At 50.4% G+C, this 27108-nt stretch overlaps 11 protein-coding genes across 11 annotated transcripts; 6 read left to right on the top strand and 5 right to left on the bottom strand.

The window, feature by feature from the left end:
• Window positions 1-10: 10 nt before the first annotated feature.
• On the top strand, window positions 11-1767 carry BX661DRAFT_200264 (ribonuclease H-like domain-containing protein; the record flags this gene model as incomplete). Its single annotated transcript, XM_051538392.1, has 2 exons — window positions 11-1372; window positions 1438-1767. Coding segments are annotated over 2 exons (1692 nt in total), but the record flags the coding sequence as incomplete, so codon positions are not given.
• Window positions 1768-1891: 124 nt separating this feature from the next.
• Window positions 1892-4935, bottom strand: BX661DRAFT_200263 (uncharacterized protein; the record flags this gene model as incomplete). Its single annotated transcript, XM_051538391.1, has 10 exons — window positions 1892-2461; window positions 2494-2806; window positions 2841-2928; window positions 2963-3054; window positions 3119-3217; window positions 3256-3335; window positions 3385-3639; window positions 3669-3752; window positions 3794-3905; window positions 3932-4935. The coding sequence occupies 10 exons, from the start codon at window positions 4933-4935 to the stop codon at window positions 1892-1894; spliced, it is 2697 nt and encodes an 898-aa protein (XP_051389614.1).
• Window positions 4936-5277: 342 nt separating this feature from the next.
• On the top strand, window positions 5278-6148 carry BX661DRAFT_186985 (ribosome recycling factor domain-containing protein). Its single transcript, XM_051537130.1, has 2 exons — window positions 5278-5486; window positions 5575-6148. The coding sequence occupies exons 1-2, from the start codon at window positions 5330-5332 to the stop codon at window positions 6141-6143; spliced, it is 726 nt and encodes a 241-aa protein (XP_051389613.1). The 5' UTR covers window positions 5278-5329; the 3' UTR covers window positions 6144-6148.
• A 3979-nt stretch (window positions 6149-10127) lies between these two features.
• On the top strand, window positions 10128-11105 carry BX661DRAFT_129121 (armadillo-type protein; the record flags this gene model as incomplete). Its single annotated transcript, XM_051532526.1, has 1 exon — window positions 10128-11105. A coding segment is annotated over one exon (978 nt), but the record flags the coding sequence as incomplete, so codon positions are not given.
• An 886-nt stretch (window positions 11106-11991) lies between these two features.
• Window positions 11992-13440, bottom strand: BX661DRAFT_186979 (uncharacterized protein; the record flags this gene model as incomplete). The annotated part of the gene is made up of 3 exons (XM_051537129.1): window positions 12476-13440; window positions 12125-12431; window positions 11992-12003 (listed from the first exon to the last, which is right to left on the bottom strand). Exons 1-3 carry the CDS (start codon window positions 13264-13266, stop codon window positions 11992-11994), a joined length of 1110 nt encoding a protein of 369 aa, XP_051389611.1. The 5' UTR covers window positions 13267-13440.
• A 263-nt stretch (window positions 13441-13703) lies between these two features.
• BX661DRAFT_200259 (t-SNARE) lies at window positions 13704-14630 on the bottom strand (the record flags this gene model as incomplete). Its single annotated transcript, XM_051538390.1, has 3 exons — window positions 13704-14303; window positions 14335-14533; window positions 14596-14630. 3 exons carry the CDS (start codon window positions 14628-14630, stop codon window positions 13704-13706), a joined length of 834 nt encoding a protein of 277 aa, XP_051389610.1.
• Window positions 14631-16825: 2195 nt separating this feature from the next.
• Window positions 16826-17940, top strand: BX661DRAFT_172904 (uncharacterized protein; the record flags this gene model as incomplete). The annotated part of the gene is made up of 3 exons (XM_051533819.1): window positions 16826-16834; window positions 17363-17635; window positions 17725-17940. The coding sequence occupies 3 exons, from the start codon at window positions 16826-16828 to the stop codon at window positions 17938-17940; spliced, it is 498 nt and encodes a 165-aa protein (XP_051389609.1).
• Window positions 17941-18192: 252 nt separating this feature from the next.
• On the top strand, window positions 18193-19143 carry BX661DRAFT_172903 (uncharacterized protein; the record flags this gene model as incomplete). The annotated part of the gene is made up of 1 exon (XM_051533818.1): window positions 18193-19143. One exon carries the CDS (start codon window positions 18193-18195, stop codon window positions 19141-19143), a length of 951 nt encoding a protein of 316 aa, XP_051389608.1.
• Window positions 19144-19274: 131 nt separating this feature from the next.
• BX661DRAFT_186972 (RNA polymerase III subunit RPC82 helix-turn-helix domain-containing protein) lies at window positions 19275-21322 on the bottom strand. Its single transcript, XM_051537128.1, is given in 6 exon segments — window positions 19275-19598; window positions 19628-19696; window positions 19786-19800; window positions 19818-20037; window positions 20082-21037; window positions 21182-21322. The coding sequence occupies 6 exon segments, from the start codon at window positions 21245-21247 to the stop codon at window positions 19353-19355; spliced, it is 1572 nt and encodes a 523-aa protein (XP_051389607.1). The 5' UTR covers window positions 21248-21322; the 3' UTR covers window positions 19275-19352.
• A 706-nt stretch (window positions 21323-22028) lies between these two features.
• Window positions 22029-23997, top strand: BX661DRAFT_186969 (uncharacterized protein). The gene is made up of 3 exons (XM_051537127.1): window positions 22029-22322; window positions 23293-23624; window positions 23876-23997. The coding sequence occupies exons 1-3, from the start codon at window positions 22298-22300 to the stop codon at window positions 23918-23920; spliced, it is 402 nt and encodes a 133-aa protein (XP_051389606.1). The 5' UTR covers window positions 22029-22297; the 3' UTR covers window positions 23921-23997.
• A 392-nt stretch (window positions 23998-24389) lies between these two features.
• Window positions 24390-26079, bottom strand: BX661DRAFT_186962 (ceramidase). Its single transcript, XM_051537126.1, has 5 exons — window positions 25772-26079; window positions 25633-25657; window positions 25368-25531; window positions 25186-25241; window positions 24390-25013 (listed from the first exon to the last, which is right to left on the bottom strand). Exons 1-5 carry the CDS (start codon window positions 25843-25845, stop codon window positions 24493-24495), a joined length of 840 nt encoding a protein of 279 aa, XP_051389605.1. The 5' UTR covers window positions 25846-26079; the 3' UTR covers window positions 24390-24492.
• Between the last annotated feature and the right edge of the window lie 1029 nt (window positions 26080-27108).

The raw sequence follows: 27108 nt of genomic DNA, 5'->3' as shown, positions 1-27108 counted from the left end.
GACGAGACAGCCCTTGGACCAGGAGTCGTTTGACTGGGAGGATCCCAATAATCCTGGGGTTTTGGAGAATATCACAATTTCCAAGTACTACAGCAAACGGTACAACATTATGCTGCGCTACCCATTTTTGCCCGGGCTGGTTGGCCGCAAGAATTCTGTGTTCCCCATCGAGCTGTGCGAGATTGCTGACAACCAGCGCTACCGCGGCAAGCTCAACGAAAAGCAGACTGCTGACATGGTGACATTTGCGTGTCAGCGCCCGAGCAACAACATGGATCAGATTGCTCAAGTCTTGGGCAAACTTGACCTTGGCAACTCGCCAGTGGTTAAGTCGTTTGGCCTCGCAATGCCCAACGTACTGTCGCGCGTCGAGTCGCGCGTGTTGCCTGCGCCCACGCTCACGTATGGCGAAGCATCGCGCCCTCCGCAGGTGACGCCTGTCGGCGGCGCGTGGAACATGCGCGACAAGTCTGTACTGACCGGCGGCACGCCGCTGAAATACTGGGGCGTCTTGATCCTTGCCAACCGCAACATGGTACCCGTGAATATGGTGCAGACCTTTGTTACCACGCTGGTTGACATCTGCAACCGGACTGGCTACCAGGTACAGGAGGCGCGGCCTGTCATTATGTACGGAAACCCAAATTCCGACATTGCCGGTGAGATGAGAAACATTGTCAAAAGCATTAAGCTGCCGCCGCAGCAGCTGCCGCAGCTTCTGCTTGTCGTGCTTCCAACCACCAACACGCAAGTGTACCAGACTGTCAAGAACTGTGCCTACACCACGCTTGGCATCCACACCCAGTGCATGCAGGCCAAGCACATGCAGCGCCCCAACCCGCAGTACTGTGCCAACCTGTGCCTCAAGATCAACGTCAAGATGGGCGGCACCAACCAGGGCCTGCCTGCGGCTGATCTACAGAATATACTGCACCGCAAGCCGACGCTGTTCATGGGGTGTGATGTGACCCATCCGGCGCCTGGAGAGCAGGCCAAGCCTTCTATTGCGGCGGTTGTTGGTTCGACAGATTTCATGGGCCTGCGCTACGCTGCCACTCTGATCCAGCTGCCATCGCGCCAGGAGCTGGTCAATCTGCTTAGGGAGACTGTCGTCCGCCACTTAAAGCTGTTTTACAAGGGCACGCGCACCAAACCTCAGCACATTATTTTTTACCGTGACGGCGTCAGTGAGACACAGTTCAACCAGGTCAGAGACCGCGAGCTTCTTGAAATCCAGCGTGCCTGCGCATCCCTTGAGGCCGGCTACACGCCAGAAATCACCTTTGTAGCTGTGCTGAAGCGGCACAACACGCGCTTCTTCCCGCTGGGCCGCGATGGTGATCGTACTGGGAACTGTGCTCCTGGCACTGCTGTCGACTGCTCAATCACTATCCCGACTATGTTTGACTTTATTTGTTTGCGCATGGCGCCATCCAGGGCACCTCGCGCCCGACCCACTACTATGTGCTGCACAATGGTGCCAGTTTTACGGCCGATCAGATCCAGCAGCTCACGTACCACCTGTGCTACACCTACTCCATCTGCACGCGCTCAGTATCCATTGTGCCTCCTGTCTACTATGCTCACCGTGTTGCCGACCGCGCGCGCTGCCACTTGGTTGACTTTGGCATTGGTTTTGAGGAGGTCGCGTCCAGTGGCTACTACAGCGCGGCAACCACTCGCGCGGCAGCTCCCGCCGATCCAAACATGGTCACCCGCATCATCAAAATTCACGAGAGACTTGCAGACTCGGCATACTTTATGTGAGCTCAGATCCAGAGCAATACCTTTTTTACTTATTGTATTATTTGGTTTGAGTACCAAAATTGAGAAAATTTAAAGATATTGTTATATTGGAAATATAGCATTGAAAATTGATCATTTTGGCGGCTTATCTGAAACCCTGGGAATTGTCGCTGTTGTTGGGCGCGGTGGTCTTTTGGCCAAGGGCTGCAATCGCTGAGTCCATCAGGGGCTGTTGTTGCTGGTGGCGTTGCTGCTGATGTTGTTGCTGCTGATGCTGATGTTGTTGCTGCTGATGCTGGTGTTGTTGCTGTTGCTGCTGGGGCGGCTGGAAGCTGCCAGGCTGCATGTTCAGCAAGCTCATAATGGCCTCCAGGTGGGTTGAACCGGGTACCGTCGTCGCTGGGTAAGTCATGTCGGAAGCCAGGTGTGGCATGGGCATATTCGCAGGGGCGTTGTGCGCGTGAGAATGATGCGATCCAAATTGCTGCTGCTGCAGTTGTTGCTGCTGGGCCTCATTTAGCATGTTATTCAGACTCTGAGGCACGTTCTGTGGCTGCGGCTGCGGCTGCGGCTGCGGCATCATCGCCATATGCGACAGCGGCGTGGCAATTGGAGGCGGCGGCGGGGGCATTATCTGGGCAAAGCGCATCCACCACTCGCGCAGTCCAGCCTCAAATGTCGACTGCATCTGCTCAACATCGCAGCCGTGGCACGGCTGTAAGCGGGAATCAGTGTCTGCTCCATGACAGCAGCCATACCCTGAATGACGCGACCCTCAACCTGCGTGCTGATGCGCTCAACCAGCTTGGCCTCCGACTCGGCACTCAGACTGAGATTTGCTTGGCGCAAGTCATTTTTCGCCTGCAGGTCGGCAAACGCTGCGGATATCTGCGTTTGGATTTGGGACGACAGCGATGCTGATAGCGCGGCCTGCAGCTCGGCAGCAGCAGCGCTCGCGTTGATCTGCTGCTGATGCGGGGCTTTGCAAGCTGCGCAGGGTGTGCGGGTTGTGCAGATCCCGGCGCCGGTGCCAAAGATAGAGCCGGTACTGGCGCCAGCGCTGCAGCCGGTGGAGCTGGTCCTGCCTGGGTGACAGTTGAAACCGCGACGGGGCGCGTGTCTTGCGCCTGCTGAGATGGCAGGCGCTGGTAGCTGGCTTCGCGAGTAGCCTGGCCTCCGGAACTACGGACGCAGAGCGGGCGTGTGTTCGGCATACACAACCGAGGGATCGACAGCTGCTCGTGCTCGACAGCCTTGATATTGGAAATCTGGAGCTGTTGGACCAGACGCGAGTGAACGCTGTATATGCTCAGCGTGGGCTCCAAGGCCTCGCCAGAAACAGGTGGCTCAACTGCTGAACAAGGCTCAATACGGGTTGTTCCTCGCCCAAAGATACCCGTGTGGGTAGCTCAGGCGCATGTCTGCGCCGCTCAAGTTGGCACGAAGCACATAGATCGCCGACGGATTGTGGCTGGCGGCAATCGTCAGGCAGCGGCCCTGCTCGCCCACGACATCTTGGCAAACGGCGCTGCTGTCTTGGGGGAAACACCGACAAATGACACGTACTGCAGTAGCATGGCTGACCCGGGCTTGCTCCCAGCCACCACAGCTGCATATTCATGTTCATCGAGTAGCCACAATTATGTGGCCTGCGCCATCGGCCTTCGAGGCTGGGGGAACATAGATCAGCGTGTCCACGGGCTGGTCGCAGTTGGCAACCTCACACAGCAACTTGCACGAGCTGTTGCTTGTGTCGCTCTGCTTGCTGAGCTCGTAGATGCAGATGGATGTGTTGGCGGTGGCAGCGATGACCCAGTTCAGGCCAGCGCGCTCGATCGCAGTGACTGCGCTATCGGTGGACACGGGCACAAATCCAATCCCCTGGCTGAGGAACTCAGAAGAGGGTCCTGGGTCAAGGGGACGGGCGCCCGAACGACCATAAAGCCCTTGTCCGTGCCTATGCACAGCTCCATCATGCCGTCGACAATCTGGTTGCCCAGGCCAGGCTTGTGTACCGGGCATCGTCGTTGCTGTCAATGTCAATTACAGGCTCATAGGCGATTGCGCCCTCAGCCGAGGTCGCCTCCATGTCAACAGGGCCAACCAGCCAGACATCAGGCGGTTGTCCTTGCCCAGCGACGCGAGGATTTGCGGCATGCCTGGCTCCTTCGAGCAAGGGTGGAACGCCATGTCGATAATGGAGTCGGTATGACCCTGCATCTTTGCCAGTTGGCCATGGAGCTGATGAATCACGCGGATGCGCCCACCCTCCTTGCTTCTCACGGCATAGCAGATATAATCACGGCTGACCGATATCAGGCGGCCGGGCCTGAAGCGCGTCGGCTGCTGGAGAAGAGAAATGGGGATGGCTTCAAGCCTGGCCTTGAGCTTCACCTTCTTGGCATCAATATTCAGGTATGATGGCTTGCTCTTCTTGGGGATGCTGCCAGTGCTAGCAACGCTGTCATTTCCGTCCCCGTTTATGGTGGTGGCAATCGACGAGATCTTCGAGATGGCAATAGCATTGCCAACTCTGGTGGTGGCTCCCAGGCGCGGCGACGAGTATGCGGACGGAGCGCGCGACTTGGTCTGCAACGGCGTGCCTGCTGCCGACTTGGGACAAGGGCTTCCGACGGGCTTGACCTGTTGCTGTTGCTGTTGCTTGAAATACAGAATCTCATTTGCCGGCGCCTCATTACCACTGGCATTCGCGCTACCGCTGGCACTGCCGCCCTGTGCAGACATCATGCGCCGAATCTGCTCCATGGGGTTGGCTTGTCTCGACGCCTCTGGTTGTCCTGACGCCGCTGGTACTGCCGACGAGCCAGAGCCTGGGGTGTGGCCGAACGACCTCTCGAGGTCAGAGACCAGCATGGGTGACTGTGATGTCGAATACGCCTGTGAATGCGGGGGCTGAGGTTTCAACAGAGTCTGCAAAAGGCTTAATCCAACATCATTGGTGGGCATCTGCGGCGTGGAGCCAACGCCCGAGTGCGTGCTAATGTTTGTCGACGGCGATGGGCTGCTAAAGTTGGAATTGCGGCGCGTGGCTTCCCTCTCGCTGCTCTGAGCTGGCCCGGGCGATTGAGACGCGCTTCCGAGCTGGTCGCCGCGCCTTCTGCCCAGATGCTCTGTGGGATTGAAGGAATTGAAGTGCGAACTTGGATGGGATGAGGCGTTGTTGTCCATCTTGCCAAATGTAAATAGTATTTATACGTTGATCGTGAAAGAGAATGCGTTTGTTGGGCTGGAATCTGAAATTTCCTGTATTCTTTGTGTTATCCTAATGTAAAGTAGTAATAAAAATAAAATTATAGATATTTCAATCTGTTTTTAGGAGAAGGCGAAATTTAAAGTCGTCTTAATAAGGCCAGGTTTCGAAGCAGGTTTTGCAGCTTGGCTTTTGACTGCTGCAAATTGTTTAAACGGCAGCTTTGGTGTTGCCGCGTGCGCCCCTCTCCCCTGATCCATGAAATGCGTGATTGAGTTAAAGTGGGCAAAAAGAGAGATTTTGCCGACCACGCCTTCGTGTTTTTTGCTTTTATTTTTATCAACTGTTTTAATTGATGTTCTCACAGCAGCCATGAATTCTCGCGCATTGCTACGCATTTCCTTCTCTTACAACTCTGTTGTCTCTCGCACCCTGCTGCTATCCTTGGCAAAGGCGGCGCCCAGACCGGTGGTGTTGGCGGCAGGTCACGCAAAAGCTGCTGCTTTTGTGCTGGGCCAAAACAAAACCAGTGCCGGTTCTTCGCATCGAAAAAGAAGGGCGGCAAGAAGGCGGGATCCGCTGGCGGCAAGAAGCACGCTGAAGAGGAGGACGCAGAGGATGCGGGCCCGTTGAGATGACACTGGACCTGGACAAGATGGCAGAGCAGATGCAGCTCAGTATAGACCGCTTTGCCACCGAGCTGCAGGCTGTGAGGGCGGGTCGTGCTAGCCCAGCCATGCTCGACCATGTCAAAGTCCTCCTAAAAGGCGGCTCGGCGGTTCTCTCCGATTTGGCCATGATTGCAGTCAAGGACGCCCATAACCTCATCGTCATCCCCAACAACGAGGATGAGCAGAAGGCCATAGACACATCAATTCGTAGCGCCGGGCTCGGGCTGAACCCGCGCATCGAGAAGAATGCTGTCATTGTCCCGGTTCCTAAGCCGACCAAGGAGTCGCGCGAGAGGCTACTCAAGGGCTTGGGCGCTACAGCCGAGCACACCCGTGTCCATGTGCGCAAGCACCGCCAGGATGCGATGAAGCGGCTCAAGAGCGACTCCAAGAACAGCATGCCCAAGGATGAGATCAAGGTCTGGGAGAAGGACATCCAGGCAGCAACGGACAAGTACATCGGCAAGATTGAGGAGCTGCTCAAGGCTAAGACACGCGAGATTGAGCGCACCTGATCTGTAAGCAATCAGAATCTGCAACGATGCACATCCTAATTGGTTAAAGTGAAGCTTTAGCTTCCCTTATAGTAGATTTATTGAGATATTTACGATCACACTGCTTAAAATTCAAAATCATAGTTTCACCCCAACCCTATCCCCTGTGTAGATCTGCTGCTGCAGCCAAAATAACTGAATCAAGTTGATTTCAATCAGTGGATTAGTTAATCACCTTTTTCCCAGCGAAATAAGCAGCCGTGGTGGCAGCCAAAGAAAGACAAAAAATTTTACAGCGAGATTTTTTCTCTCGGATTAAGCGGTATGCCTGTCCGACTGGCCCGCATCTTTTTTATCTATGGCCAGTTGTCTGAAATCAGATCGCATTTAAAGTTGACACAGCCTTGGATATGTGGATATGCGTGCAGACATCAGACAGCATCTACAGAGAGCATTGAGCATAAAAGTTTTCAAAAGCTCTTCTCTTTTTTTCTTTCTTTGGTTTAGTCTCAATCTCGAATTTACTATTTCTTATTGTATAACACAACTGGCGCTTCTTCTCGAGTCGTCCCCCAACTTTTATTTATTTTGTCACTCCGAAAAGTCTCCTTTTGACGTCTTTTATTTTTGGGTTTTGTAAAAAAAAATTTTCTTGCAAAGAGAGCATAGGCAGCCAGCCCAGTCTCCCCCCACCTGGCCAGAGACCTCTTGCCTTGTTTTTTCCATCTGTGTACAAACGGCCGCTATAACAAAAGCCTTTACCACCCGACGATATTTTTCCTTGTCACCCACACCCAATACCAGCTGAGCAAAATTAAAGACTGTTTTTTCTCTTTTCTTTTCCAATTTTACCCAATTTGGAGCTAATTATTATTATTGTTCACTTTTTTCTTATTTATTTATTTGCACGCCTTCTTTTTTACATTATTTTCTTCTTTGCCCATTCATACTTGTCACATCCATAATTCAATACAGCGCGCTCGCTCGCTACGAAACACAAGGACTGGGACGCCCTTTATTCGCTCTATTGTTGCTCCAACTTGTACTTTTTACGACCCGTTTTGGGGTAGTCGCATGCTCCAGGAAAGCTCACTCTTGTAACGCTTACTCGAATTTTAAACTGCAGTCAGAGGAAAGGTAATAAGCTTTTTTTGCCATCTTTGACCAGCTCGAACCACGCTTTTCGGCAACCATCCCTTCAAATGATGTCGGGTCCTACAAAGCCATTTGACCCATTTGGCAGCGCTATAGCTCTGGCAGCCGCCGATTCGAAGGTAATTTTTATTCAACAACTTTGCTATGTTGCTCTGCTGTCTACTGCATTGACTTGTTCTTTTCATCTTTTCTTGGTCGGAGTGACTGGTATTTGTTTTGTTACTACGGTAGACCCAAAATGTTTCATTCAAAACCAGTTACGCCTATCGACAATCCTTGTATTATCCTGCCTCGTTTATTTTTTTTTCATATTTTTGCTTTGCCTGGCGAGAAGTTGATTTTTTTAGCTGCTGCTCTCCACACAACAAAGCTTGTAAATGTAATAATGCCTTATTAGATATGGTGCTATCGTAGATCACCTCATCTCATATATCGGTTTCATTGGTCGGTTTCCCATGCCTCCCGCAAAGTTATTCTGCTCTGTTTTTGTAAAATAAGTTTGAAGTGGGGGAGGTAGAGGCGAGCAGATGGTGACACAGCCGGCGATATTCGGTACATGTGTGGAGATTACAGCCGAGCAAAAAAATATATAACCCAAGCTCGAACGAGACTAAGTGCATCCAAGTGACTGCACCAATTTTTATTTTTGGCACCTGCACAAGCGTGCACTGGTGTATTGCCATTGGCCTTAGCGATTGTTGGGCATCAACGTACTAAATGCTTTATTTTATTTTCTTTGTCTCTACAATCGTTTACTTGTTTACTTCAAATAGTCCCACGCCAGCAGCACCAACCCTGATTCTGGCCCCCGTATCACATCGAGCAACAAGATTGGATTTGGAAACTCTGCTTCTGCGTCCCTGTTGTCTCCGTCCTCGGGCGCTTCATCATCGTCAGCCTCCCCCACCACTACGGCAACTACTACAAACCAGGCGATGGCCACGGCTGTGGTGACCGGTGTCAGCGGCGGCGTAGCGGCAACGTTGCTTTGAATGTTGCTGCTGCAGTCACTACTACCAACCCTAGCGCTGCATTTATCAACACCGCGGCCGCAGCTGCCTCACAGCAGTTAAATGGCGGCCACCAACTCAGGCACACTTCGATATTCGAGATTGGCGGTGAGCCGTTTGGCGGAGAGAACCCCGCTAATGGCCTTCCTTCCTCCCGTCTCGGCCGCATTGGCGAGGCTTCAAATGGCGGCGGCACGCCGCACTCTTCCGCCACGCCGCCCATTGGCATGCACCCACTGGTCCCATCATGGGATCCCCGCACAGCCTATTTAATGGCTCGGCATACGGGGCTGCCAGCCAGTCTCAGCTGCCCATAGCAGGTCCTCGCGGCAGCCGTACGCCTTCCGTCTCGCAGTCGCGGTTTAACAGCGTGCTTGGCGAGGGCGGCCTGCAGTCTACAGGCCTCAGTCGCAACAGCGACAAGGACGCCAGCAGCAACGCTGTGGCGAACGGCGCAACCGGAGTCGGGCATAATTTCTTGGACATGGGCTCTGGCATTCTTGACACGATGAAGTCGCAGCAGACTTCCCCCAACGATGGCGCGCAGCCAAAATTTAACGACTTTTACATCAAGTCACTGCCTGTCTCTCGCCGCAACTCGCGCGAGTTCCAGAACCTGTGGCAGGAGCTCGAGGGCTTTTCCATCAATGACAGCTCGACGCACCCGTCGGCCAATCTGATTGCAAGCAGGTCGAACCACTTGGCTGGGTTTGACGGCCACTCGATTGCCGCGCGCAACAGCTCTGGCGCATTCCGCAGCGACTCTGGCAACGCTGCAGCCCTTGGTACCAGCCCCAAGCTGCCGCAGGGTCTGCTGGACGACGACATGCTAACTATGCGTCCAAAACCAACCGCAGTCGATTCAATTGGAGCATCCACCAATGGGAGCGGTCTGATTGTGCGCAACCCAGTGTCAAAGCTTGCTAGCATCAGCAGCAGCACCGATCTCGCCTCGGCAGGGCTCTATAATGATCCGCGCATGGATGCCATCGGCGGCTCTGTGCTTGGCGGTTTGGCCCAGCATAAGGTGGCCAATACTGACGCGCTAGCCGACGAGTCCATCGGCGATTCGCGGCTGTACGACCATGGCCGCGCGGCCAGTCTCATTCGCAACGCCAGTACGCCGGTTCTTAACACGAAGCAGTACCAGGTGATGCGGTCTGTCGGTGAGATGTCGCATCCAGTGGGGCAAGCACATGGCGGCCCTGCGTACACAAATTCTGGTGGCGCGCCCAGATACGACATGCAGGCGCAGCTGTACAGCGCCCACACCCAGCAGGGCTATCCCGCGGGTGCTGGCGATCCGGCCTATGATTTGGCTGCCAACCGCCACTACCCGGGTGCCCCGAACTACCCGTATGCGAACAATGCAGCGGGCATAGGCATTGGGCGCACCCGGTCTTTTGTAGTGAATCCGTCGGCGCCTGGTCAATCCGGCCCGATGTGCGACAGCTATGGTATGCAGGGCTCGTACGGGCCGATACCAGGGCCGCCAATTGCAGGGATGTACGGCATGGGCCATCAGCCCAGCCACCTTGGCGTACCGCCAGCTCCTCTACAACACTCGCACCTGCACATGCACCCTCCGGCCCAGCATCAGAAGCAGAGCCAGCACCAGCAGAAGATGCAGCCCCAGCGCCACGCCCAGCTCCAAAACCAGCAAACAGGCCACTCGGCGAAACCTGGCCCCTCAGCGGTATCCGCAGCGGCCAAATCTGCTGCGCAAGCGTCATCGGCTCAACCCAATGCAGCATCTGGAGGTACTCATCAACAGAAACATGGCAACGGCGGCAATGCCAATGCCAGCGGCAACGATAGCCACGGTCGCTGGTCTGAAGCTGATGCCAGCAAGTTTGCCAACGTGTCGCTCGAGGAACTCCAAGGCTCGATCTTCGGCATGTGCAAGGACCACCAGGGCTGTCGCTTCCTGCAGAAGACGCTTGAAGCGGGGCAGAAGGACCAGATCGACCTGATATTCAAGGAGGCGTCACCGCATCTGTCGGAGCTGATGACCAATCCCTTTGGCAACTATCTGTGCCAGAAGCTGCTCGAGCACTGCACAGAACCGCAGCGCAAGCAGGCGATGACGGCCCTTGCACCCGACCTGGTGGCCATCTCGGTCAACGTGCACGGAACGCGCGCGGTGCAGAAGATCATTGACTCAGTTTCAAGCCAGGGCCACATTAACACAATCATTGGCGCTCTGCGCAACAGCGTGGTCATGCTTATCCGTGACATCAACGGCAACCACGTCATTCAGAAGTGCCTGAGCCGGCTGTCGAGCAAGCACAACCAGTTTATCTTTGACTCGGTCGCCGAGAGCTGCATCGAAGTGGCCACGCACCGACACGGCTGCTGCGTTTTCCAGCGCTGCATTGACTACGCTACTGACAGCCAGAAGGCGCAGCTGGTCAAAGTTATTGTGGATAAGGCGCTGACGCTGGTGCAAGATCCATTTGGCAACTACGTCGTGCAGTACGTCCTGGATCTGGGAATCATGGACTACTCGGAGCCCCTGATCAGGAGGTTTGTCGATCACATCTGCGGGCTGTCCGTGCAAAAGTTCTCGTCCAACGTCATGGAGAAGTGCATCCGCATAGCCAGCCCGGCTACGCGCAAGATGATGGTGGCGCCAATGCTGCAGCGCGAGAAGCTGGATATGCTGATGCGCGACTCGTACGGAAACTATGTCGTGCAGACGGCCCTGGACTTTGCCGATCAGACGACCCAGCGCCTGGAGATCATCGAGGCCATTTTGCCGCTGCTGCCGCATATTCGCCACACGCCATACGGAAAGCGCATCTTTATCAAGCTGCAGCGCGACGGCTTTGTCTCTGCCGTGCCCAGCGCCGCATGTAGCCGCCACGCGTCGCCGATCCTGGGACCTTCGCACGGCTCGCACTCGACGGCAGCAAACGCGTCGATGCCGCTGTATCCGCAGCTTGCCGGCAACAGCAGCATTAACGGGCCGATATCTGCAACGGCAGTGGCGGCAGACTATGCGCCTGGTCATGTGACCAGCCCTCAGAATGGCAACGCGACTGGCGCAGGCGGAAAGTCGCAGGTGGGCCACCCGCGCATGTATATGACCAGTGCACCTGGCCCTGGCAGCAACAGCGGAGGCGCTTACCAGCAGACACACCACCCTCACCACCCTCACCACCAGCCCGGAGGCGGCATGTACTACTACAACATGGCAGGCATGGACGGTGCAGGGCAACATCAGCACAGCAGCAGCAAATGTACCACAGCCCGGCCCCCATGATGCCATCGGGCAACAGTGTCTACGATTTCTCGGCGATCGCTTCGTCCGGGTCAGCGCCGCTTTCAGCACCATCAGCGTCTACTGGGCCAGCCTCTGTCTCTGGGCCGCCCGGAGCCAAGCTGCAGACGACATCGTACTACGGCGCTCGCTGATTGCTCGAAAGTGGACCACCCTGTGCACAGCATCGGGCCCTCTATCTGCTCCGCACTTACCATTCTTTTCCTTCTCTTGCGAAAAGAGGATGACAAGGCGACACTAAAAAATGTGCAACTTTTCTGAGCGAGCAGCGCTATGAAGGGAGCTTGCTGCTATAATTTTCATAATCTCACCTGTATTGGACTTGGCCCCTGAAGGCTAGTGTCTTGTCGAGTAGTGGACACTTTGCCGCAGAGTCATTTGTTTTTTCTATTTCCTTTTTTCTCACATGTTTTATTTCTTTTTATCTTTTGTACTGACTTGTACTTCTTTGGTTTTTCTTCTCATTTCTCGTATAAATACAAACACACGTATTTCATGCTTTGAGCCAGTTGGCAATAGTATTAGACGCGATGGAGAAATTAAAGGACATTTACTTGGTCATCTGCCATGGTGGCCGTGTTTTGCTTGTAGTGGATCGGGCTCAGTGCGCGCAGGCGCGAGGCAGCCTGCTCGGCAGTCAGGTCGCGCTGGGGCTCCGCCATCATCTCAAATCCAACCAGAAACTTGCGCACGGTGGCATTGCGAAGCAGCGGCGGGTAAAAGTGCAAGTGAAGATGGCAACCGTCAGCATCAGGATGGTTCGCTGTCGGCGACTGGTGAATACCCATCGAGTACGGGAAGCTGCATTGGAACATGTTATCGTAGCGGCAAGTAAGCCCCTGCATGATCTCCGCCAAATGCCTGATTGCAGCGCGTCAAGCTCATTGATATTGGAGAGGTGGGACTTGGCGACAATCATGGTCTCGAAGGGCCAGACAGCCCAGAACGGAACAATACCCATGAATGAGTCGTTCTGTAAAACAACTCGGTTAGTGGACTCACCCGCAGCAGCGTTCGCCTCCTCAGCCTTGGTATAGCTGCACAGAAGGCAAGCACGCGGGCCAGTATTGCTGGCGTGCTTCTTGTTGAACTTTTTGAGCGACTCCATTTCCTTCTTGGGCTCGCTCGGAATGTCAGAAAGGGCCCAGATCTGGCCATGCGGATGCGGGTTCGAGCATCCCATCATAGCGCCCTTATTTTCAAACAACTGCACGTATCCGACGCCTGGATCCTTGGACAGCTCCGTGTATATGGACTGCCATGTGCGCACAACCTCGCAGATCTCATCGAGGCTGAGCTCGGGAAGTGTGAGATCGTGGCGCGGCGAAAAGCACACAACCGAGCACTGACCGCGCGTCGACTCAACGCGGAATAGCTCGTCTGATGCGTTTGCGCCGGCGACCTGTGCCAGGGCGGATTCGGGGCAGTCTGGCTGGGACTTGTGGACGGCGGCGTAGTCGTTCGGGAATACGTAGGTTGAAGGGTAGTTGGGGTTTTGGGCCCCGGTGGCGCGCGTGTTGCCCGGGCATAGGAAGCATTGGGGGTCGTATTCGGGACGCTGCTCGGTCGAGGCCTCTTCAACTTGACCGAGCCAGGGGCGCTTGGCCCTGTGTGGCGAGCAGAGCACCCATGAATCGTTCAGCGGGTTGAACCGACGGTGCGAATGGTCAGTAAAGGAGAACTCTTCCGATGGCATTTTTTGTTTAATTAAAAGCCGGCGTGTGTAATTGCTATTGGAGTATTAAAAGTAAGTTTTGGAAGGGGTGTTGAGAGCAGACAGGGCAGGGCAGGGAAAGATAAAGGATGAAGTGAAAATGTGTGGGAATGTGTATGAGTTGGGCGCAGAGTCAAATACCCACACACCACTCTCACTCTATACAGTGATAACGGGCTGATATTTTGAGCAGAAAAATAGAAAACCGGGCCATTTACATCACTCTTCTATGCATATCGATATAGACTGGTGCGCTCGCAAGATGGCATGTGCAAGCAAATCCTTCATTTCGAAAACACACTGATAGCCATTTTAATATTATATCGGAGTAGGGCCAATAGTACGAATTTTAATAGCGTCATTTCATTTCATTAAGCAAGACCAGCAGATCGCCGCCTTTTGACTTCTGGATGGGACCTCTACAACCACTTTATTAGCAGAATAACAACCAATACTATAACTACGACGGCCAGCGCAACGATGCACTTGTTAGCCACTGCGCCCTTGTGATGCCTGTCGGCCTGCACAAGCTCCTCGGCAGCAGCAGCAACATTAACAACTGTGGTTTCGACGTTATAATCGATGCGGTCCAGCATCGTTCCCTGGTCTATGACCATGCCCTGCATCTGACCAAAGATCGCAGCCAGCTCAACTATGGACTCGTGAATCTGTGCAATCTCTCCCTCGCGCTCAACAATAGCCGCTTCATTGGTCTCGACCATCTGTAGCTGCTCGTCAGTCAGCGTCATATCGAACCTGCGCGACACCGAGCGTTCGTGCTCAACGTCCAGCGCAAAGACATCCGTATTGACGTCCTTGTGCAACGACATCTTGTGCAAGTACGTTGACTGGGAAGTTCGGAATGCCGACGACAGCTCCTGCAGCCTGAGCGCCAGCGACGACTGAATGTTTTTGCCCACCACCTGCTCCTGGCCAAACGCCTGGTATTGGCCGATACTCCGCACCAGGCCTCCGCATGACTGGAATTGCGCCGTTATGTCGTGCGTCAGCATATTTATCTCGCGCTCCTCGCTGGACCGGTCATCAAACCCGGCAGCAGGTGTTTTTGTGCATAGCTTCTAGCCGCTTGATCTTGCGCGATATGTCGTCCATTTGCTCATTAAAGTCGTCGACCAAATCCACCCACCGCGGGGGCAAATGCGCTAGCTCAATTACCATTTCGCCATCGTCGTTTGTTTGCTCAATTAGCCCCTCCTCCTCGGCCGCATGCCGCTTGCTGCTGTTTGGCCTGTGTCGTCGGCAGTTCTCGTGCGGTTCCGCCGTTGCAAGTGGCCGAATGAGTTGCGGTACTGTATAAAGAGAAAGGTGCGGCTGCGGGTAGCCATTGTGCGAATTAGTGATAGGGCAGAATTTCTTTATTTGTATGTTTGCTTGCGTACGCGTGGTCGTGGTCGTGGTCGTGAATTTAAAGGAAAGGAAAGGAAAGGAAAGGAAAGAGGTGAATAGCAAGATTGTGGCAGTAGACGTCAATATAAAAATACAAAAAATACAAAAAAGAAAGTCGAGCTTGCTTTCTGGTGACGCTGATGTAAAAAGCACAAACAAACGAAAGCGCTCCTTAAACTTTTTGACTGCACTGTAATAAATCCCCAAACCTGCGGGGGGGCGACCTTGGGAATTTTGGTTTACGCACTTACCTTTAGATGTCGTTAAAAGGCAGGTGCGTTAACACCTTTCGCCAGAGGTAGAAATAAGATAGCGAACAAGTCAGATCCTCGTGAGCGTTTAGCAGCAGATTATTGCATTCTTTAGATATTTATAGTCTCGTTCTTTTCTTTGGTTTGCTCGATGCAGGTGTAGATGCAGTGCCTGCACTAGGACCATCGCCATCACCAGCAGATCGAGTTTGTAAAAGAAAATTGGCTGATTATTTTTGTTTTTGTCGCAGGTTATATTTTTCGAGCAAACGGCTCGTGCATTGTCCCAAGATGATCCAGAGTCTATTTTTTGAGGCGAACAGATTGCTTGGGTCGGGCCAAACATGGCTTGCAATGCGCGTCATGCAAACGCCGACTGCAAAGCGCACTCTCTGCGTCACCACCACCACCGCCGCCGCCGCCGCACACGTTCACGCAGCCGGCTATGTTTGGTCGGCCGGGCGAGCTCTTTAGACAGTCAGTCGCGCATTGGCTTGCTCGCCATTCCGCATAAGTAGTGGCCAACTCTGCATCTCCTTTTCTCTCTCCCTCCCACTTCCGTCTCCGTCTTTGATTTTCCGAATATTCACGAAATCATTCCTAATAACATTTTTCATTTAAGCAATAATTTCACGAACAAGCCTCACTATTGTCATTTTCTTACATAGTTCTTCCAATCTTCATCAGAGTACCCTGAGCTGTTCCGATTCGTTTTTTCTTGTGTCTGTTGAGTCAGGGAAGAACCTTTATCTTTACGGCCACGCTCTTCTCTTCTTTTCTTGCCAACCATCATTATATATCTTTTTTGATTTGAAACGCTGGCGTCCTCGACGAAACACATCGTCAATAGAAACAGCTGTTTGAGCAATTAAAAACCTGCTTATTTTGCACTTTCATTTCACAACAGGTAAGAGTTTTTTTGTTTTTTGTGTTTGTTTGTTTGGCGAAGGTCCTTTTTGTTCATAAGTGGCGGGGGGAGAGGAGCGACTGCTGGGCAGTAGAGTAGCGAATTGAAAGAGCACCCGGCCTTCTGTTATTTCGCCGCACTTTTTTCGCGCATTTTCACACTCAACTCGCTCGCCCCGCCCGCCCCGCCCACTTTGCTCATCATTTGAATTTGACTGTCCGCAATTTCGGCTCTTCGTTTGATTTTAAAGACAGCTTGTGTTAAGAACAGGGAGAAGCGCACACCCACTATTCCTCTTTCTCTTTTCTCTTCTTTATTTTTCACACGCACAGCATTTCTCCATTCTGACATCTAACGTTTTTATTTTTTCTACTTTCTTATTTTCTACTTTTCTATTTTACTCTTACTGACCTGTACTCTAGCTAGCTACTGCCTTACGTATAAAAGATATTTTGTTTGGCAACCTTTTTTGTCCTAACGCTTGCTCGCCTTGCAAAAAATAAAAAATAAACGACAACAACTACGACGACTACAACGACTCAGAACAAGAGAAACCCCCGAATAATGTCCAAGGCACTCGAAGAAACCATGAAAAGACTGGAGCGCACTAGCATCAGCGACATGAGGAACACCGGGGCAACCTCGCCGTCGCTCGCGTCGACTCTCTCGGCTGCGTCTCCAGTACACCACAGCGACATGCAAGCCAACCAACCAACAAGGATGGGGTTTTGAGCCCCGGCTCTGCGCACAGTGCGTCGCCTGTTAACGGCGGGTATAACAATAGCCCTGGCACGCTGGCATTTTCCTCCGATCAGGCGAGGATTGACAGCGACGCTCTCGGCAAGAACCGCGCTCGCCGTGCCGTGCAGAGCATGTATGGCGCCCCGCCTGGATATAATGCCTCGATTGGCGTGGCGGCAGCTACAACTCGCTGGGCCGCGGCAGGGTTTCCAGCGGACGCCAGCGCAACAGCATCATGGTTCCGGTAAGTGTTAAAATAACCAGACCCTGATTTTGTGATTTTTCCAAACAGCAATAACAATAGAAGCTGGCGATGCACGATCCACCTTCTAACGATTCTGGCTGCTTGCTTGCTGCATCACTGCATCACTGCATCACTGCATCGCTTGCCTTATTTGTTTGACCTAGAAAGTGCAAGCCACTTTGGTTGATTGAAGGGGGCAGAAGTGGGCATCTGACTGGCTGCTCTGCTCGTTTTGTGCTCGCTGTTTTCTATTTCGCTTTGTTATTGTTTGCTTTATGCGCCCTTTGTGCGCGCGCACCCATTTGCAAATCCAATCAAGCACGCTTTTGTCATAGCTGGACGGTGGTGTGTTTTGTTATCTATTTAAATATGTTTGCTAACTGCTACGATTCACCGTACCTTTGTAAAATTGCCATTCATTTTTTTGGTGCTCGTTCTTTTTTATACAATCATGTAGGACCAGCTCCAGGCAGCACTGACGCCACAGAATGCCTTGCCCGCGAACCAGCTGCAGCCGCCGGTGACTAGACTCACTGGCGCCGAGTATGCACTGATGGCCAACATGCCCGACGATGCCATCCCCAATGCGATTGTTGTGAAGAACATCACTTTTACGATCAAGCGCGAGGACCTGTTGCAGACCATGGCCGATCTGTCACTGCCATGCCCTACGCCTTCAACTACCACTTTGATAACGGCGTGTTCCGCGGTTTGGCCTTTGGAAACTTCCGCACGCCCGAGGAGGCGGCGCGTGTCATCATTGGGCTCAACGGCGTTTCACTGCTCGGGCGTCCGCTCAAGGTCGAGTACAAGAAACGCTTCCGGGCACGGTCCCTCCGCCTCATCCCAACACTATTGCCATGATGAACTCGTCGAACTTAAACCACCAGTCCATGGGTGATATGCAAATTCAACAGCAGCAGCAGCAGGATATCTTTGGTGGATCCTCGGCAATGTCCTTTGGCCAGAATCAGTACCAACACAGCAACACCAGCAGCAGTACCAACAACAACAAATCCAGCAGCAGCAATATCAGTTTGAGCAACCTATTCCTCGCCCGCGTCGCAACCAGAACAGCGATGCTCCTGAGCGCCCACGATCAATGATGGTTCTTCCGAGCTCCATGTCCATGCCTGATCACTTGAATCAGAACTACCAGCAGCAGCAGCCAGCAACAACCAACAACAACAACAAAGACAAAGCTATGTAGCATTTGATGACGATGCTAGCGCTATGATCGACTTGGACGACGCAGAAACACGGATTATTTACGATGTGGTCAGCCAGTTTAGACACAACAAGTCAATGACTGAGCTTGAATTCCCGCTGTGCTGAGCACCAAGCATCGCCAGCTGGTCATGCTGATCGCCGAGAGATTTGGCCTTAACCACGAAACCAAGACCAACGAGGAGGGCCGCTGTGTCCGCATATACAAGGGGCTTGCCACTCTCCTGGAGGGTACCGAGGCCAGACGCCGCTCGGTTGCTAGTCCCAATCCTGCTGGGTTGAGCAATGGCGGTATTGGCAGTCATGCTGGTACTCAGCGGTATGGAGCGACTGGACGCTCGAGGCCGTCGTCTATGCTTTATCCGGATACGATGAATATGAATGGATTCAACTCGCCATTAGCGTCGCACCAGCAGCAGCGTATGGGCTCCTTCCAGTCGTCGCAGCAGGGATATCAGAATGAATTGTCCCGTGTGCGCAGTTACACGCACTCGCAGGGTGTGTCGGCGCACTTCCAGCAGCATTCTATGCAGCAACAGCAACAACAGCCTGTGCAGCAGCAGCACCAGCCTATCCAGCAGGATATTGGCTTGCAGCAGCAGCAGCAGGCATTCCCACGCGCCAACGATGCCCCAGGTAGGGCCAGCGGCAACTATGGTGGGTACCCGAGCCGCCTGTACCAGGACTCGGCGGTCGTCCCCTACAGGCACCCGCGCGGCCCCGAGATGTCGCAGAACTTTGTTGCTCGTCAGCAGATGCACCAACAGGACGAGCGGCAGATCCAGCGACAGACGCAGCTCAAGGTTTTGCAGCAGAACCGCCAGCGCCGGCTGTCATCGACAGCCGAAAACAACAACGACACCCCCAGCACACCAGTGGCAGTTGCGACGGCGGCAGCGGCAGCAGCAGCAGCAGCCTCGCCTGCAGAGTCTTTGTCCTCGTCGACATTTAAAATTGAAAAGCCCTTAAGCAAGGCTATTCCCATCGTCAGACCTCCTGGCGACAGCGACAGCAAATACAGGTCCTTGCCCGCATCGCCATTGATTCCAAACTTGGCAGTTGAGCAGACCAAGCAGCATTAGAAATACAAGAACCATGCGGATACCTTTTTAAAATGAGAAGAGCCAACTAGACGCACCTTGCTCTATTTTTTTTGGTGCCGCTTTTTTTGTTTGCTTTATTCAAATGAAGATTTTTTAAAACATTTTTATACAAAACTACCACTTGCATGTATTTCGGAAAAAGGCATAGTGAGAATGGACCGGGCACCAATTTTCATTGCATTATTGTATTATTGCAGCAGCTGGAGGTCGGCCGACTTTGGATTGATGTCGTGGACGATCAGCAGCATGCTGTCGAGACGAAGCTTGGCAACCTTGAGCTTCTGCTTAATGTCCTCCAGCTTTGCAAGCTCCTTGCGCTCATAGTCGGTCAGCAGGGATGGGTCGGCAATAATGTCCTTGCGCTTGGTTTTAGTAATCAGCGGCTCGCGAATGGCAAGTTCATGCTCTGTGCGCAAAGACAAATTGGTCATGCCCTGGAAGATAAAGCGCATGGCGCGCGCACCTGCTTATCAGGGTTGACAAACCACAGATAGAACATGCGCGATGGGTTGCGGTCAGCCGAGCGCGGGATCTCCAGGGTGTCGATCAGATTAGAGACGCCAAGTCATTCAGCCGCTCGCGACACATGGCAATGGGCAGCATTGTCGCCTGCGAAACAACCTTCTCGTCGAGCTTCTGTTGTCGCGCAATACGCGGATCAAGCGGGCATGCAGGGCGCCGAACTTCTCCTGCACCAAATCATCCAGCACCTGGTCGCGCAACGTGGCCGAGGCGCGCTCGAAATTCACCCGATACTGGCCCGCGCCGCGCTCCTCGACCTTCACTACAATCCCTGAGCTGTCCGCGTGCAGAACCTCTAGGAGCGCAAATGCTATTTCGTTGCGCTTGGTCTGCGAGAGCTCGCTGGTTGGGCTTTGCCTGAGCTGGCATTGGCCGAGCCGAGTTTCTCGTAGAACATGTCGCTGCCCGTATCGACTGAATCCCCTAGCGGCGCATCCGCGGCGATGTTCTGGATGACCTGATTGGCGGACACGACGTCGGAGATTTTTTCCCGGCATGTGCGCGTGTGCGGCTCACTGACGCGCAGAATAGCCTTGACTACGGCGCCAGCACCGACGTTGTACTTTTCCGTAAAGAAGTTGACAATCTGCTGGTTGCGCAGCAGAACATCCAGTCGATCATAGTACGCGCGGAAACACTGCTTATCGTCGACCGTGTCCTCCTCCGCGCCAGCAGTGCTGGTATCGCCAGCGATGCCTATGGGGAGGCCATCGAGCCCAATCTGCACGTGCATCTTCGATGGGCGATCGCCGTAAGTGTCCAGGGGAGCCGCACGCTTGATTCCGACAACAGAGCTGCTAAAGTACTCCACGTCGTCGCGCTCCTTGATCGTCCGGCGGATCTCCATCAGCTGCTTAGCTGTTGGCGGAATATCCATGGCATCCACCATTTTCGCCTCCTCCTGCATCACCCTATCGACCTTTGTCACTGTATCCTTTGGTGTCACCGCCGTGATAAACCTCTCGCGCACAAGTTTGGCCACAACATTGTCAAACTTGATTTTGGCCGCCGACTTGCCCGTTTTCTTAATACCCAATATGTCGCGCACGCTGCCGATGCTCATTACTCCGTTCGCCATGATTGTGCGGAATGCTGCTAGGCCATCTTTGCCCATGCGCTCTTCGACTAGTGCGAGGTATAGTCCGGCCCGCTGGAGGCGCAGAATGGCCTTGATGTTGACTGCGTAGAAGATGCTGGTGCGTGCGCCTTCTTTGGCTTCGGCGTGTGTTGCAATGCCATGTTGGATAAGCACCGCTAGTGATTGGCGCACGTTGAGCGCGGTCAGCTTTGTTTTGCGCAGAATCAGGCCCAGGGGAAGCCGACCCTCGTGGATCAGCAAAGCGGCAACGGTCTAAATACAGCAATAGAATTATGTGTGTTGAACTGGGGGGTTTTCTTCGTTATGTCGGTGAAATGGAATGAAATGGGTTCTTTTTTTTTTCTTACGTGTTGACCTTGGTGCAAAGAGCAAACATAAAACTTGAATGGAACGTACCTCGACGATGGGACCGTAGTGCTCGAGCACAATTCGCCTGCACAGCTCGACCTGCTGCGTAAACATTGTACAAAAGAAAAAGGGCAGTGAAGGTGATTGAAATACCAAAAGAGAAATAAAAAAGAATGAAACAAAAAAAAGTGAGAACGAAATTCGAATTTTAAAAAAAATAAAACGAAAGGGTTTGAGGTTTTGGAATTCACATACATAATTTTGAGTGGCGAGATCAGCACGCTACTAATCTGGTAATTCTTTTGCTCGCATTAAATCTGAGACTTGAGAATTTCTGCCTTATTCAGCAAAAAAAGAATAAAGAATAAAACCCCAATGAGGGGGGATTTGCAACCCGATAAATACTATAAAAATGTGTGCTCTTTATTTTTATTTTTCGTTTTTAGCTCTGTGGATCCGCACGTAATGTTGCATTTGGGACGGGCAAAATAAAAATCCGGTCTTTTTTCTTTTTCGTCCGTGCCCAAATATAAAAAGGTATTGCGATTATTATTTAGTTTGGCTGGTCATGTGGGCTGCCTTGAATCGCTAACTTTATTTTTGAGCTGCCTGCCTTCAGGTGCTGTTGCTTGTCAGCTTGGCTGTCTGTCTGTCTATATGTATGTGCATGTTTTTTATTTGGCTTGTATTTGGACATTTCTGCGTTCAGCCAACCACGACACGGCAACAACAACAACAACAACAACACCTTGGTTTTTATTTTTGTCGTGGGCACTTTTTTTGGGTTTTTTGGAATCAAATTAATGGCAGCAAAACAGAAGCAGGCTTGTATGAATGTGTTTTCTATTTTTTTATTTTTCATCATCATTGAATTGTTCATTCAGTCGAAAATTTATTTTAATCATGCAGGCGCCGCCGCCGTACTGCACAAAAAGGCAACGGAGAAAAAAAATAAAATAGAGGGAATCTGCGAGCCAGAAAAAAAAGATTAAACGCAGTCATCCAAAACATTTTTTTATTCTACACCTTAACATTTTTTATTATTTTACAGCAAACACTCATTTTTAAAACGGCGCACATAAAACACATAAACACTCAGACTCATTCACTCATTTCACTCGTTAAGCATTAAAGTTGACCACCCCAGTTCGATTTTATAAAAATATGCAGTCAAGCGTCGTGCCCAAGAGTAAGTTTATATTTTTGCTTAGCATGAATTGAGATTACCTGGGATTTTGTCTCGAATGAATTTTAAACATAAGGAAGAGCGAATTTTAAACTATAGGGAAAAACGCACATACGCTTGTTGTTATTCCTCCCTCTCTCTTCCTTGTTGGAGTTGGTGTGTTTTAATAACCACCGTGCAATATTTTTTCACTCTTTCGGACTCGGTTCCACTTGCCTTTTTTTCTCTTTTTTAAAATGGCCTCTCCCTCCTCCATGCATGCTGTTTGGGCTTGTACATATTATTTCTTTCTTTTGGCTGTTTTTTTCTTCTTGCCTTACTACTTTTTTTGTCTGCTGGAGATAGTAGTTTCCAAAAGCCGCTATACATTTTCCCTCTCTCTCTCCAGTTGTATGTGTGTGCGTGTGTGTGGCATTAATCATCTCAATGACGAAAAAAAAGTGGGGAGAGAGGTAGTGAGTGTGAGAGAAAGGATAATTTTTTCTTGCCATTATTAAAATTATTAAAAAAATTATTTTTTTTGTTCTTGTAATCGAACATCCAAGCAAAAAAAAAATAATAATAATAATAATAATAATAAAAGAAATGACCGATGTTCTTTTACATCATGTAATTCATTCTGCTCTTTTTGGAACAAAAGGAATTCCTTTTTTTACATTTTTTATTTTTATTTTGTGTGTAAATCAAAAAAATAAGAAAACTGCCGCTATACTTTTTTTTGCTATTCTAGCTGACGTCCTAAAAAAAGACTGAATGCTGCAGCTACAGATTTTTCTTTGTTTCTTTTGCCTACGCATTTCTTTTTCTCTTCTCTTGGCTTTGTTATTATTATTATTATTATCCAATTTATCCAATTATTATTATTATTTTCTTTTTCTTTTGCTCTTCACTTTCATACGCACTCACCACTCACTCAACAAACACACACCTTATTCCTTGAACTTTTTTTTTACAATCATGCTCGGCTATATAGTTCACCAGCACCATCATCACAACCAGCTCCAGCACCAACATCAGCAGCACCAACACCATCAGGTGGCCCGTAGTCCACTTCTTCACAGACGCCGGGATAGCCGCGACAGCATAGGACCCTACTCAAGTGCATCGCCCGAACCAGGGTCACAGAGTCCAGGTGGTCGGTCTAGTTCAAGCCCAAGTAACCGCACATCTTGCACCTGCAGTGTATGTGGCAAACGATATAAGCATCGCAGTTGTTTGCACAAACATCTGTGGGAACACCATGATGCTTGGGAAGCTTGCTTGAAGTATAATTTGTCAAAGCATCAGCAAGTACAAATGATGGAGGTACGTTTTATCTTTTTTTTCTTTGGATGTTCCTTAATTTTTTTATGTTTGTGTGTAAATCCCCCAATCCTGCCTGTGGTTTTTATTTTATTTTAAATGTCTTATTGTTGTATGTGAATTTTTTTAATTTTGCTTTATTATTTTTGAACTCGGATACACATACTTTTTATTTTACTTTGGATTCCATATAAACAAAACCTTTATATTTTCTAATAACTCTTGGGATTTTTATTTTGTTTTTTATCTTGTAGGCAGCGCAGGTGCTTGTAGAAATGATGGGAATAAAATCCGCCTAAATTAAGTTTACTGCTCGCTTTTTCATTTTATTTGACCGCCCAAACAGACAGACAGACAGACAAATAGCCAGCCAGCCGTTTCCCCCAAGCTTGTCATTATTTTCTTCGCTTCTTCTCTACTCAACGTGTACAGGACGACGCTGTGTCCGGGACGAGGGCAGAATAACTTGGTGTACGAGGAAGAAACACAGATAGAGTGAGTCAGCAGTAGGATCCAAAAACAAAGGCTGAATGCGACGACGAAAATAATGACGGCAATACTGGTGGCAACAGAAACAGTGCTTGATTATTTTCTAACTTGTCCTGGAGGTATTTCTACTTCCTTCTTGCATTTTCTTCTTGGTCGGCCTGACTCTTCTTTTCACCCCTATTATTTTTCCTTTTTTACCACACTCTCAACACTCACAATATCTTATTTTTCCTACCTTTTTTCTCTTTTTTCTCTAAATGTATAATATTCTCTCAGCATAACAAAAGTTACATTGTTTTATTGGGCTGCGACACAACCATAACAACTTTAGCTATTTAATTATTTAAAGCGCAAAGTCATTCGGTCTTTTCAGTTTTTTTGATCAATTCGATATACGGACGGCGAGCACTAGCCTGCGCAAGCGATAATTGTCGATCTTGTTGAGCATGACCAGGCGCAAGTACTGCTGGTAAACAATACTGACGTAGCACCCCAGAGCAGTGCCAATGTGCCAATATGCATGCAGCTGGAGAAGCGGGGCCAACACACCGGGCAGTACGTTTCTCATGGCACGCAGCTGGGGGCAGAATATGTTGTCGACATTCCACAATGCGAATGACACGCCAAAGGCTCCGACGCCGAGCCAGAACAAATTCTGCATCTCCTTGTACGCCCGCTGGTTGGTCTTTTTGATCTCAATCTGGTGCATCATGCTGCGGATGAGGACAAGGAACACCTCCAGGCCGTATGCTATCTGGTGGAACACTGGCTCGCGAATTTGGAGGTAAACCAAAGTGACAATTGCCGAGTAGGCGAAGAGTGCCAGCGTGACAAAGACGCCTGATCCAGTCTTGACGTCAGCGCGCAGAGCGCAATAGATGCAAATACATGTGCAGTACACCACTACGCAACAAAAAAAGTCGACAAGAGACAAGGTGGAACAATAGTAGATTCGGAAAAACATGAATTATTAATTAAAAGTTCTGTGCGTACTGGGTGCGAATGCAAATTCCAATACATTTTGAGTGCTTTGTATAAAAGTTAAACATCAAAAAGTACGGTTATATTCACTTACTTGGGAGTTCGTCGGCAAGCTGCCACTGGTATTGGAGTGTCATGTGGAACAGCCACCTATATAATCAACATAAATATACAATACATCTTAAATGTAAGAAAATTGGCATGTATGTAGTTGCAAAAATAAATCACCCTGCTTAGAGTTTGAACAGTTTGGACAATGTGATCATAAACACTTACGAGCCAATGCCAACAATTAGCATTCCAATGTAGCAGAAAACGAATCGATTTTCCTGCTTTGTCGACCGCACTTTCCATATTCCGTACGCTGCTAGCGCCATAAACACAAGATTAGTCACTGTGTTCCAAAACTCGGCGATGTATTTGCATAGCACATAGTTTTCCTACAACCAACAAGCATAAATCAATACATGTGTGTGTGTTATTTGGTCTGTAAATCAGTTTATTTGTTGCGTTCAGCTGACAAGCTGGAAATTAAACTTGCCTCACACCAGTCGATAGTCGATGTTCTACAAAATAAAGGATCCAAAACCCAGAGCTTTAGTACTAAAGAACAAATCCACAATACAATACATATTTTGGGTGCCATATAATGCGCAGGCAGTGTGTGCTGTTTGACTTACGCCTCGCCCCAGTAGTATTCTGGCACCGCTGTATGATGGTGCTGCTGTTTCAGTTTCTGTTGAATGTATTCCATGTCAGGCAAAGTGCTTGTTTCGTGTGTGCGTGAGTGTTTGTATATCTTGTAAGTAGAGGTTGATACAAATACGGAGAACAAAGAGCGCTAATAATAATAATAGCAACAAAATTTAAAAAAGAAGAAAAAAGAAGCAATGCAAAAGGAAGGCAGGTCTAAAAACCTTGGCAAAAAACAAGAGAAAATACATAACGTCATCAGTGTGAAATCTTGTGCTTGGGCTATGGAGATTTTAACCTCACATTATTTCTTTGGCTTTAATTGCGCGTGATCTGGAGCTTGCTTGACAAGACAAAAAGCACATTACTGGTCCTTGGGCCTTGTATTACAGCATCGGAGGGTGGATGCACAAAATTAGATAATTTTTTTCGATCAACATCTAAATGAGGAAAGAACAGGCCCACGCCTCACCTGGATCAAAAGCCACAGCTGAAAAATGCTAGACAGTTGGGGAAGGGTGCTAAGAGTGAGAAATAGCCAATTCAACCAGAACGTCACCTTAAGTATCCGGTTCTAGAGTGTGCCTGATAATTAACAGCCCTAGATGCACTCTGCCAGATCTGTGTCCTAACCCGGTTTCAGTGACAATGACGGTGATTATAATCTCGCAATATTTTGCGGTTTCGGATAACCGCAGGAAAAAGCCAAACCTAGCAAACACCAAATCCACAATGTCCACTACTACACGTCACCCACAGGATACCTCCTCCCTTATTCGACTAAACAGAGTATTTAGGAGACGTTGTCAGAACAGGCCATCGCAGCTTGTCAACTCCTCCCCCCTTCTTTTTGATACGATATGGTAGACGATTACTGAAATTCGCCTCATCGATCTCTGTATGGACCAAAAAAGGCCCAAATAGGGCTTTAATTCTGACAATCCGCCCACTTTTCACAATTTTACACCCCCCTTGCCGCTTTTCCTTTTATCAGTTTTTTATTTGAGATGCGTGGATGAACGCCTGGCCCAAAGACCGAGGGTCTGCAGAAAATAATATAAGAAGGGCCAGAGCGCGGCGTCAACAATCTCCAAAAAGTCCGAAATTTAATACCGCATTTTTTAGCGCTAATTGTGTTCCCCCCACCCATTTTTTCTTTAAAGTAATTGAATGAATGGGCCTGGACTTCTTGTTCGTTGATCTTTTGGGGCAGGTTGCACATTGACAGACATAATAAAAAAATTGAATGCGGACGACAGACACGACCGACGAGGCGGAAAAGAAGGGAATGATGCGTAGGTTAATAGGAAAGAAAGCCAAGTCC

Source organism: Kickxella alabastrina (genome assembly GCF_025024165.1).
Source record: "Kickxella alabastrina strain RSA 675 chromosome Unknown BX661scaffold_23, whole genome shotgun sequence".
In the NCBI taxonomy this organism is placed as follows: Eukaryota; Fungi; Kickxellomycota; class Kickxellomycetes; order Kickxellales; family Kickxellaceae; genus Kickxella; species Kickxella alabastrina.
Note: the sequence above shows the minus strand (reverse complement) of the source record. Positions and strands in the feature narration are given on the sequence as shown.

Bases quoted from the DNA above. Each gene is read 5' to 3' on its own strand.
- BX661DRAFT_186985 (XM_051537130.1), top strand. From the start codon at position 5,330: ATGAATTCTCGCGCATTGCTACGCATTTCCTTCTCTTACAACTCTGTT. The intron at 5,487-5,574 runs GTGCCGGTTCTT...GAGGACGCAGAG, and splicing joins GCTGGGCCAAAACAAAACCA to GATGCGGGCCCGTTGAGATG.
- BX661DRAFT_186972 (XM_051537128.1), bottom strand. From the start codon at position 21,247: ATGTTTACGCAGCAGGTCGAGCTGTGCAGGCGAATTGTGCTCGAGCAC. The intron at 20,038-20,081 runs GTTCTACGAGAA...GCTCAGGCAAAG, and splicing joins GTCGATACGGGCAGCGACAT to CCCAACCAGCGAGCTCTCGC. The intron at 19,599-19,627 runs GTGCGCGCGCCA...TTTATCTTCCAG, and splicing joins TTGTCAACCCTGATAAGCAG to GGCATGACCAATTTGTCTTT.
- BX661DRAFT_186969 (XM_051537127.1), top strand. From the start codon at position 22,298: ATGCAGTCAAGCGTCGTGCCCAAGA. The intron at 22,323-23,292 runs GTAAGTTTATAT...TCGGCTATATAG, and splicing joins GTCAAGCGTCGTGCCCAAGA to TTCACCAGCACCATCATCAC. The intron at 23,625-23,875 runs GTACGTTTTATC...TTTATCTTGTAG, and splicing joins AGCAAGTACAAATGATGGAG to GCAGCGCAGGTGCTTGTAGA.
- BX661DRAFT_186962 (XM_051537126.1), bottom strand. From the start codon at position 25,845: ATGGAATACATTCAACAGAAACTGAAACAGCAGCACCATCATACAGCG. The intron at 25,658-25,771 runs GTAAGTCAAACA...TTTATTTTGTAG, and splicing joins GAATACTACTGGGGCGAGGC to AACATCGACTATCGACTGGT. The intron at 25,242-25,367 runs GTAAGTGTTTAT...TTGATTATATAG, and splicing joins CTAATTGTTGGCATTGGCTC to GTGGCTGTTCCACATGACAC.